At 38.5% G+C, this 11560-nt stretch overlaps 2 protein-coding genes and 1 non-coding gene across 3 annotated transcripts; 2 read left to right on the plus strand and 1 right to left on the minus strand.

Moving 5' to 3' along the window:
* Positions 1-2368: 2368 nt before the first annotated feature.
* CBG28959 lies at positions 2369-2450 on the minus strand. Its single transcript has one exon. It is a non-coding gene (tRNA).
* A 1523-nt stretch (positions 2451-3973) lies between these two features.
* On the plus strand, positions 3974-9470 carry CBG20240 (the record flags this gene model as incomplete). Its single annotated transcript, XM_002640298.2, has 8 exons — positions 3974-4102; positions 4152-4382; positions 4438-4519; positions 6078-6651; positions 6795-7090; positions 7346-7536; positions 7597-8591; positions 8951-9470. 8 exons carry the CDS (start codon positions 3974-3976, stop codon positions 9468-9470), a joined length of 3018 nt encoding a protein of 1005 aa, XP_002640344.2.
* An 809-nt stretch (positions 9471-10279) lies between these two features.
* CBG25396 lies at positions 10280-10925 on the plus strand (the record flags this gene model as incomplete). The annotated part of the gene is made up of 2 exons (XM_045241249.1): positions 10280-10430; positions 10471-10925. 2 exons carry the CDS (start codon positions 10280-10282, stop codon positions 10923-10925), a joined length of 606 nt encoding a protein of 201 aa, XP_045100323.1.
* Between the last annotated feature and the right edge of the window lie 635 nt (positions 10926-11560).

The raw sequence follows: 11560 nt of genomic DNA on the forward strand, positions 1-11560 counted from the left end.
CACCTTTAATGAAGTGTTCCGAAAACAACTCAAGATTTTAATAATCAATAAAACTTTGTTTTTATTCCTCATGAAGCCCATTTATCTCGTTTCCTGTAATAGATATTAAGAGTAAAAAATGTTTATCATGATATAAATTTTTTATCAGTTGACAGAAGCGGAGATAAATTGGGTCAAATTTAAAAGTGTTGGTTATACGGATATGCAATAGCAAAATTAGGATAAAGAAGTGTGAGACTTCTAATTTGGTAAAAGAAATCTTGATAAATCACTGTTTCTTGTAGTGCTTGAATTTGTAAGTTGTTCTTATATATTCACTTCCCAGTTTAATAATTCATCTACAGCAATCTTTCTTGTTTCTTCACAAGACTGCTCCATTTCAGAAGACATCATCCAGAGAAAGGTTCATATTCGGCCATGAGCTTCTAGTTAGCATTTAAGAAAGCTTATTCTGTGATAGATATCAAGAAGTGATAAACTGACAAAATGTTTCTTGTTTTATTCATAGCATTTTGTTAGTCAACAACTTTTTGATACCTCTCACAGGAGTGGAGATAAATTGGCTCAAAGCTGGGAGTGTTGGTTCTACTGTAATATAAAAAGAACATGGGACTAAAGGAGTCAGAACCTCCTACTGTTTCCAATCATTTTTATTTTCATGAGTTTTCTATCATTTTGGTTTCAAATCTGGTCAATCATTTACAGTAATCTTTCCTGCTCCTTCACGAAATACTCAATTTCGAAAGACATCATCAAGAAAAATGTTCTTTTTCGATAATGGGCTTCTGTTAAGGATTTACGGTAGCTCATCACGGAACCTTAAAAACTTTGTCCACTGGTCCACCGGATCCACTGTATTAGACAGAAATTTGGTTTTCAAAAATCACTGTTCTAAGGGTTATCATTTTTCATGTGTTTTCCCTCATTCACTTTGAGATCTGGCCTATCGTTTACAGTAATCTTTCCTGCTCCTTCACGAAATACTCAATTTTAAAATACATCATCAAGAAAAAGGTTCATTTTCGACCATTTCATTTTCCCCCATCGCAAAACCATAATTACAAGGTTTGGTTTCTCAATACATGAGATGTGTTTTTCCTTCTTCTTCTCCCTTGACGTCGTTTTGGTATAATTTGATGGTGGGGATATTGAAAAAAGGAAAACGAGAAGGAGCTGTGGGAAGAGGAGAGGGAAACAAATGGGTACATATGAAAGGGATTGGGAGAAATAAATACTTGTTTGTGATGCAATAATTTTTGACAAATCTCTTGACTTTAGAAGATCATAAAAAATCGATTTGGAGGAACGAATCACCCTCAAAACCTGTAATAGAAGAGCCCTCACACTGTAAAATTTGAGCAATGTTATCTTGGCTCCTATGCAAGATATCAAAAATATGTCAACTAATGAAATGTTTGGGATATTATGATAAACAATTTATCAGTTGAAAACTTTTTCATATCTTTAACAGGAACCGAGATAAATCGGCATGAATTTAGGGACCCTTCTATTATAGGTTTTACGGTTATTGCTTTGAACCAAATAATGCAGAAATATTATTTTCAAAAACGATTTCATTTATTTCGCACGGGGTCACAGGGTGTGCGGTTTTGAAAAAAACACGTTTCGCTCCAAATTGGCAGGGATTCAAATTTTTAAATTTTTTTAAGAGCCAAGTTGGCTGCGCAGCGCGTGCTATTTGAAAAAAGTCGATACGGAGTATTTTTTAATTTACAACTTTCAATGAGAAAACGTGAATAGTTTTTAAACGTGTCGCCCTTGTTTCTCAGCAGAGTGTTCGAAAAACCGAACACCCTGCGACTCCGTGATTTCGCCAAGTACAGTAAGCCCAAACGATTTGTGTAGAAGAATTACAGTAGTGTCATCTGAAAACAATTAATAAAAAAAATCTGAAATAGTTTTTTGTCAAAATCTGAAAATTAAAATTCTTGAAAACTGATTATTACTCAGAGTAATTTACTCTTGTCCAAAATCAGAAAAATGATGAGAGCGGATATTTTCATTCTAAATTTCACCATTTTGTCGACAACATTCATGGTTTTTTTTCAATGATTTTTGGCGTTTTAAATCATTTTTCTTTGATTTACATCGAAAAAACGGGGAAAATTGTCGAAAAATTGACAAAACTGAAAAATAAAACTTAAAGTAGGCTTAAAAGATACGGTAATTCGCAATTGCGGCGTTCAAAAAAATTTTTAATAGAGTCCCGCTCTCATCGTGACCTGATATCGAACAAGAATAATAATTCCAACTAAAATACTACATCATAATGCTTAATCGTTGTAACTAACCCCTGTAACAGGCTCCACATTCAACCACTAAACCTGTAAAAAAAGAAAAAAGAAACTGAAGAGAGTGGGATTCGAACCCACGCCCCCGAAGGGACTGGTGCCTTAAACCAGCGCCTTGGACCGCTCGGCCATCTCTCCGTGCCATACCTGCAGTCAACATAGTGTATAAGACTCATATGTTGCGGGTGGTTGTTTGACAAATGAGAGTTGGCAGCTGCCTTGGCATTTCTCTCTCTTTTCCATTCGATTTGTAAGTATTAGTCTCTGAATGAAAAACAAACATTTGGACCTAGTTATTATTGTTATTATTATAATGAATCTGCTTCTCGTCTCGTTTTCGAATAGACACTGAGATTATGTAATTGTGTACAAGCTCGAGTAACCTGACTCGCATTGCTCATATCTATTTCGTCGGTTTGTATTATAATAGGTCATTAGGTTGGAGCCAGACATACCTGGAAAGAAAAGCGAAATCGAGAAATGGGGATTTTGAAAAAGTTTGTAGTTTTCAGATTTTTTTCGCACCGCCGATAATCTCAATTTTTCAGAAAATATGAACTTCAGGAGTTGTTGTTTTGAAGATTCTTCGATTTTCAGAGTTTCGGATGTTTCATTTGAATTCCAGACTTCAAGAAAATTTCAGTTTTAGAACCTCAAAGTCTTTATCTTTTCAGAAGTCCAAATTGCAGAATTTATAGTTTTTGCTAAAATTATAGAAGAATTTTTTTTATTCCGGAATTTTTATTTTTCATTATCCTTTAATCGAGTATCGTATTTTTCTACTTTTCCTTTTCGTTTTGATCTATACTTGCAACCAATGAACCGCTACGCACACGCGACGCAAGCACGCGACGCAAGCACGCAGCGCGCGCGTGTTTCTTCCAGCCAAGTGCCGTTCTCGTCTCCTATCGATTCTTATCTCTTTTTCTTCTTTTTCAGGTCATACCCTATTACTCTTTCCCTCTTAACATTCTGAATCATATCTTTCATAATTTCCCAAAATCGTTCTGCCACTTTCCCAGCAACAATCCATTAAGATCATTTTCCTTTTCGCTTGGCATTCCCTCTCCTTTTTCTTCTTGCATCACCTACCCTCCGCTCTCTGCGTCTCCTCAAAATTCACACTATTTCTTTGTTTCTCTCCGGCTGGTGCTAGTACACGACACGACCCCAACAAAATCGAAAATTGAGAATGTTCGCTCTGTGGAGACGCGGCAACAGAATTGATTAATGATACTTTGATCCCTACTTTTTTCTGGAATAGCTCTTCAAAAATCGATTCATAATTAGAAAAACGACTTTCGATTCGAATTGTGTTTCTAGCAGAATTGTATTTGATAAAAATTCGCGAAAAGTAACTATTTATCGATTAGAAATTGTTGTTTTTGTAATAAGACCCAACTTAATTTTTTTGGCCAGTAATATCGATTTTCAGGAGATGATTGTCTTTGAAAACTTCAAACGATTCGCCTGAAAACTCGAAAAATAATAATCAATAAACAACTACTGTATTCGTGGTAGGACCCAACACAAGTTTTGTCGCTATACGCCCTCTGGTGTCGATTTACGAAGCAGCTTTTGTAGTTTTTATCGCATTTCTTCACTTTTTAATTGCTTTTTTCAATCGAATTTGTAAAATTAAGTGAATTTTCAGCCGAAAAATGACTCCTGAAACAGAAGAGGATGCGCGGAAGTCGATGAGAGTCCGAAAGAAGCGAAGCTTTGGCGACGATTTTGTGGATCCAACGTCACCGGATTACGCACCGAAATCGGCAATACCTAAACGGAAGGTAGTATGATTTTTATATAATTAAACATTTAAATTTTGAATTTTTCCAGAGAGAATCAACCCCGAGACAAGAACCCGAAGCGGCCTGTTCCAGATCTAGCTCTTCATCTGCTGAAAACAACATACACAAAATATTAGCAAATTATGACAAAGAGATGAATATATCTGTTGAAAGTGATGGAAATCGAAGAAGCGGGCGAGTCGTTCGGCCATCCGCTAAAATGGCAATGGTTGAGCAAGATGGACAGCTGGCAGTGATGAAAGCTAGCGATCAGAATGAGGTGAATATTGAAAAAAAGAAAATTGTGGTTGAAATTAAAAAGAAATTATATTTAGGCAAGTAACAAACATTCCAAGAAACCGGAGCTGACAATGAGTGGTCTCAAGGAGATTTTGAATCGATTTCCTGTAACTGATGGTGAGCTTTCAGATTTTTTTCTAGATTTTAAATTAATTTTTACGCCTTTTTAGTGAAAGAATTCATGAAAAAAACTCAATTTTTTCAGTTAAAGGTGAAATTTTCAGTAAATCAAAATGTGTAGAAAATTATGTAAATTCATATCGCAACAAAGGAAAAATTCGCTAAATCTCGAAATATCGCTGAAAGTTCATTTTTGAAAACATTTGGAAGGTTCTCGAATCTTTTTTAAAAATTCCCGCCAAAACTGAAAAATCTGAAAAATGGAGATTCTTCTTCAATTTTTTGCAATATTTTTAGACGTTTTAGATTTTTTAGGTTTTTCAGCTATTTTTGAAGATTCTTTTTCGATTTTTCCGAATTTTTGTCTGAAATTTGATGGAACGGTGTTTGATTACTGTAGATTACTGTAGACAATTTTCTTATTAGTTTTGTCTGCATTTTGACGTGTTTGTATTTGCAAAATTAAACTACAAACTACAAGATTTTCTACAGTAATCTACAGTAACCAAAACCTCGTTCCATCAAATTTCAGAAAATAGCTGAAAATCCTGAAAGGTCTAAAAAATTTTCGAAAAAATTAAAGAAGAGAACATCGATTTTTCATTCGAAAAATCGCAAAAAACATCTATTTTCGGAGTTTTCAGTATTGGCAGCAATTCAAAAAAGATTTCAGAAGCTTCCAGAAGTTTCCAGAAATGGACTTTTGGTGATTTTCGAGATTTGCGGGTTTTTATTGGCAATTTTTCTCTCTTTAAATCGTGTTTTTCGGTTTTTTAGTGAAATAATAATAATAATATATTTATTTGCAATGCATGGGGGGAAATCGATAGATAATTTGGCAAGAAATGGGACCTGTACAAATAAAAAAGTAAAATGACCAGACGGACCGACTAGAGTCCTGTAGGACAAGTGGGAGGGATCAGAATATCATAAGGAATCGCTCCTACTCGCTTAGCAAACGCCACCGGACTGAGCTTAGAAGTTATCACCTTACATACACGGTTCCACATAGACAAGTTTCTGTGAAGGAAACAGTCAAAGTATTGACCGTTGATTTTGAACAAATACGGGGCTCTGTTAGAATGGCTGGGAAGAATGTAGGACGACATAGAGGGAAAATGGTATGAGTTTATAACAATTTTGTGATAGGTACGAAGAACTAGAAGTGTGCGGCAATGAAGGGTGGTTAGCATAGAGAACTGGGATAGGCGATCGGTGTAAGAATTGAAGGGCATATTACATCTCTGAAAGACTTTTCTGGTGAAATAACGAAAAGGAGATTCTAGTTTATTGGCAAGTGTGGCATTGGATGGATCGAAAAGTTCACAACCGTATTCGAGAACCGGTCTAATGTAGGTGTCGAAGAGACGGAAATATAAACAAAGGTTTTTCGATTGGAACGTTTTCAGTATTTGGCGGGACTTGAGTTTAGAAATATTTCATGAAAAAGGCCCAAATTTTCCTATTTTTCAAGCTAACAAAGCTCTCCTTCCAAGTATTCAGATCGGTTTTTACGACGATCAGCTTCTTAAACTTTAAAAATCTGAAATTCCAGCTCCACCCGAACCGGTACCTCTTCGCGTCTCGTATAGCTCCAAAGGCCTTGCCCAAAGTCTGACCCCCGAAGAAGACAAAAAATTGGAAGAGGAAGCCCAAGCCCTTTGTGCCAAAATCCGAGATGCCAACGCCATGAAAATTCTGGCAAATCGTGCATCCGGAAAGCAGATGACCGGGGAACGAAGGGCTGCTCATGATGCCGAACTGATGCTCTATGCAACAAAAGTCAAGAATTCTAAATTTTGCGGAGCTCCGTTGTCGAGCTCGACGTCTTCTGCTTCGACACCTCCTCCTCCTGAGCCTAGGAAGAATCCAGCGAGAGCGACGAGACAATCGATAAAATTTTATGAGGGATTTGATGAAGTTCGACCGTTCGAGAAGAGAGCAGAAGCCGGGCAGGATTCTCCGATAGAACCGAAGTCTGAAGCTCCAGCTGTTCAAGAGTCTTCAATTTCAAATCAGAGGCTCCCCGAAAATGCCCAAATTCGAGCTCCGGTTGTTCAGAATCCGCCGGTTAGAAGACCAGTGCAAAACCATGAAATTCTCCATAAATTCCAACGCACCTGCGACCGGTAGAGACGGCTGCTGCTCCTCAACCCTCTGTCCCTGCCCCTGTTAGTCAAGGGCAAAGCCCATTAAAAGTAGTGAAACTAGAATGTGATGAGGAGTCAATGGAGATAGAAATCAAGCCAGAACTATTTTCCCCGGTTCCCAGAGCAGCGTCAGAAGAATCAGACTATCTGGGTCCTCCATCGCTATCGCCTGCTGTCCCGATTCAACGAAACAGCCAAACAATTGCTCATGCACCACTTCTTCCAAAGAAGCCATTGGTGAAAATGGTCCCGGCCGTTCTTCGCCCTCCAGCACCTCCGATAACCACCAGACCCCAATGGCCACCGGGATCCACGACAGAAACGACTACTATAATCCGTGGACCTGATGGAAGGATTCTTTCGAAGCGAACAGTTATCGCGAAAATTAATGACAGACGAGCAGGTCCCGATATGAATGGTAAGCACCTACTGATACTGATTTTTTGACATTTAAAAAACCCAAACCACTGTGTTTTTTTCTCATTCTAGGTCATTTTACCATGGTGACTTAGAAAACCTAACTTGCAAAAGTTAGGCCATCAAGTGTATTCGTTTTGAACATTTTTTTAAAGTCGTGTCGAAAGGATACACTGGGGGCACCGATATTTTTTGAAAAATTGAGAAAAAACACAAAGGGGGCATAAGGTATTTTATACACCTACTGATATTTCAGTGCCTGTACGAAGAGTTGGGATAGCTCCGCCCCCGGGAATGCAGTTCCGTGGACACTCTTCGAGACTGACGAATTGGGATTTTGCTCAAATGGAACAACTGGCTTCGGAAGTTGGGAAGAAAAAGGAACGGCAAGGAGAAGAAGACGTTCCTCCTGAAAAGCGGGATAATCAAACTTTGGCTGATGTGCCGGTAAGTGAATATTCATTTTGAAAATAAAATAAAAAAAAGCCTAGAAATAAAAAATTACAGCCTCATCGTTGGAAGTTTCCAGTAGCGCAAGTCCCGGGACCACAACTTCATGAAGCTCCTGCTCTTTCGAAGCGGCTTCTATCTCCATCTGGAACAAAACGAGAGATTGCTCGCCGCCGTCGCAAGAGCATCTCTCCACGTCGTCTTTTCCTTGGAGCCGAAGAGCCAATCAAGGATCTTCCCGACTCCAATAATCGCTCCTCATGGTTCACACAGAGAAAAGTGTCGTCGTTCGGAAAAGATCAATTGAAAGCGTTCGGAAAACGACCAGCTGGAAGTATGGCAAATGATAAGATTGTGTTGAAAGGCAGAAATCTTTCGAATGTTTTGATTGAAGCACAAGACACGGAAGAGGAAGAAGAGGGACAAGATGATGTGGTGAAGGAGAGAGTCAAGGAGTTGGTAGAGTTGAAAAAGGCGAAATTTAACGAGCAAATTCGACAGCAAGAGGCAAATGCTCAGAAATTGATCTTCAATATGCCCCAAGTTTTTGATTATATGCATTCGGAGAAATTCAAAAAGATGGTGGAGCCACCGGAGGGTTCGACAAAGTTTCGACAGCTTCTGAACTCTCCTGGATCTTTCGAGAAGATTCCGGAATTCAGTGACTCACTTTTACACTCTAATCCTGATCTATACGATAATCTAGAACGGATTTGGGAGAAGAAACAAAAGGAGCGAAAGCAGAAGCCACAATTTCCCACGGCATCAAGGCTCACAGAAGAGAAATTCCTGAAATTCCGAGAGAGATGGAGTTACAAACCTGGTAAACCATGTGGACCAGTTCAAATTGTGAATGGAATTGAAAAGGCGACAAAGGAGAGCACAATCAACAAAGTGTTGACTGGAACTGTCCGAGAGCTGGACTGCACATGGAAATCCATCAAATCGAAGATTCCAGAAGTCATAGAGTGTCATCTGTGTTTCCACACGATGAAATTGTGTATGAGGAAGTCATCGTATCGGGGAGAAGTCAGAGAATATCCGGCTTATAGGTAAGAAGAGAAATACAGTAATACGATATACAAAAACGGTGTTTCTAGGTCATATTGACACGGTGGCCTAACTTTTGGAAGTTGGGTTTTCTAGGCGAGTATGGTAGAAAACACACGAAGGGTCATTGTAGGCCATTTTAACGTGGTGGCCTAGAAAAGTCAACTTGCAAAAGTTAGGCCACCGCTTCAAAATAGCCTAGAAAACACACCAGGGTCATTTTAGGCCATTTTTAGGCCGAAAAAAAGGTCGTGGCCTAGAAAACTCAATTTGCAAAAGTTAGGCCACCACTTCAAAAATACAAAAAATCTTATGGACCAGTACTGTACATACTCCCCAGAAAAATACTTTTAATTTTCAGATGCACTCAAAAAGGCTGTCAAACATTCTGTTCCGTTAGGAAGGTGCTCGGCGAGAGTCTAAACCAACAGCGTGCCGCCAAAGAATCCAATCTCGTTGAGCCGAAACAAGAAATCGATGATCATTCATCCGATAATGCTCTTCAAATAGCACTGAGAATACTCGCTGAATGTGAAAGAGCTTCATATGGAGTCGAACAAGAAGATGATACGAATCCAGGAGCACCGATGGGAATGATGAGTTCAGAAGACGTTGTGATTCCGATGGAGCCTCAGATGGCAGGGAGAGAAAAACGGATTCGTAGGAGCAAATTTGCGGATATGTCGAGAGATTTTGTGTGCGAGACGTCGGCAGCGGAGATAGCACGGAAGGATCAGGAAGAGGGAGAAGAAGAGGAAGAAGAAGGATATGGAGAAGAAGATGAAGAACAAGATGACTATCCGATGGAGGATCCGCTGGAGAATGAGCAACGATATTATGATAATACGCAATTCGAGGAAATTGATTATGATGATCTATAAATTGTTTTTTTTTATGGAGTATTTCTTCAGGAATGTTTTATCAGTATCCATTTTTCTTATCTCTAATTTCCTTTATTTCATTTAAGGATTCCAGTTCGGTCGGTCGAAAATCAGCGACCGCTGACCGACTGGTCTGCTGGGTCGGTGGGTTAGCTGAATTCCCTACTTAATGGAAGCCTTTATCCCATGCTCCGAATCTCCTCTTCAACACTGGTTTTCTATTTTTTTTTAGTTCTTTTTTTTCTTTGTAAAATTATGTTCTAATAATTTGTTGATGAATTGTAATCAGTTTTAATCGTATCCCATAAACCGCTGTTATGTTTTATGACCTGAAATTTTCAAAATTCTAAACGAAAAATGTCTATTTTGACCAGTCCTTTTGACGCGGCTTTGAGAATTTTGTCGAAAGATTCCTCGAACATTTTTCGAAACAAAAACAATTTGACATGGCGGCCTAACTTTTGCGAGTTGGATTTTCTAGGCCATCAGCTTTTTTTGACCTAGTAATGGTCTAAGATAACTCTGGTATCTTTTCTGGGTGAATTGAACGTGTTGGCCTAACTTTTGCAAGTTGTGTTTTCTAGGCTACCACCTTAAGGTGGCCTAGAAAACACCAGGGGCATGTCAGCCCATTTCTACATGGTAGCCTTGAAAACTCAACTTAGAAAAGTTAGGCACAACTCGATATGGTTATTGTTATGCTGCAAAACCCCTCTCATTATCAATGCAAATATGATTATCATAATCAGACAAAAAAAGGAAATCGCTTTCCACCAGATTCTCAACCACTTTCAATCGGAAAGAGAACAATGAAAATGTTCCTGGTATTCTATCTGGTATACTGTATTTTGACCCGAAATGTCTCTGGATCCTGTTACCAGAATGTTCCAGCCACGAATCTGTCTACATTGACGTCTACATCGTCAAACCCGACTAGTTTAGAATCTACGAATTCTACAAGTAAAATATGGAGAAAGTTTATGAAAAGTTTGAGTTTTAGGTTCTTCTACAACAGCAATGACATCCTCTGAATCCACGAGCACTTCTGCATTGCCTACTTCCGCGTCTGCATCATCTGAATCTATGCTGTCTTCAACTACTGGTTCATCCTCCAGTACCATTTCTGAATTGCCAGATTCCACGTCTATAATTCTATCAACTTCTTCTACGTCTTCACCCACGACAGCTTTAACCACATCTGAATCGCCCGATTCTAGGTCTACGTTGTCTTCTACTTCCACGACGGGACCATCGGAATCCACAGTGTCTTCAACCACTTCTACAGTTTCATCATCTACTTCGGAGTCTACGTCTTCACCAACCACAATTTCAACGACTTCTGAACTGCCTACTTCAACTACTACAGGTATTAGTGATAGGATATATTCAAAACTTTTGAAAAGTTCGAGTATTGAAAATAGTTTAAAAAATTTTTCTGTTTCAAAATCTCTATAAACAAAACCAAGGAATGTATCAAATAGTGCACGATGGAGAAACCATGAAAAAAATGTTCCCAAATTCCAAAATTTCGCTATTTGTGTAAAAACAGGTTTTTTTCTCAAGTTTCGATGAAATTGATTTTATACGAATTTTTAGCGAGAACTCACAGAATTGTTTGATTTTTAAGAAATGTTCGGAAAAATATAAGAACCCCTCTAATTGAGGAGCCCCCGTAATAGAAGGGCCGGTTTTTCTAGTACAGGTTTTACGGTATTTCAGGCCACCACTGCTAGCTTAATTTCGAATTTCTGCAAAACTTGATAGTTGAGACATTTAAAAGATTGTTCTGTTTCAAATTTCCTATAATCCAAACCAACGAACACAAAATAGTGAGAGAGCGAGAGTAAGATACAGCTTTAAAGGGGGACTCCGACCAAAAATTTTTATTGCATTAAAGGTGGTGTACGGTGAAAATTTTTATTGCTTCATTTTGTGCAGAAATACATGTAGATTGACATAAAAATAAAGAAAAAATTCAAAAAAAATTCCTTCATCGCGAAAAACGCATCGAAAAATACGCTGAAAGCCCTTAGGGACGAGGTTTTTTCTAGGCCGCCCGGTGAGTGAAAGCGCGCGAATTCAAACTTTTG

Source organism: Caenorhabditis briggsae (genome assembly GCF_000004555.2).
Source record: "Caenorhabditis briggsae complete genome, chrI, whole genome shotgun sequence".
In the NCBI taxonomy this organism is placed as follows: Eukaryota; Metazoa; Nematoda; class Chromadorea; order Rhabditida; family Rhabditidae; genus Caenorhabditis; species Caenorhabditis briggsae.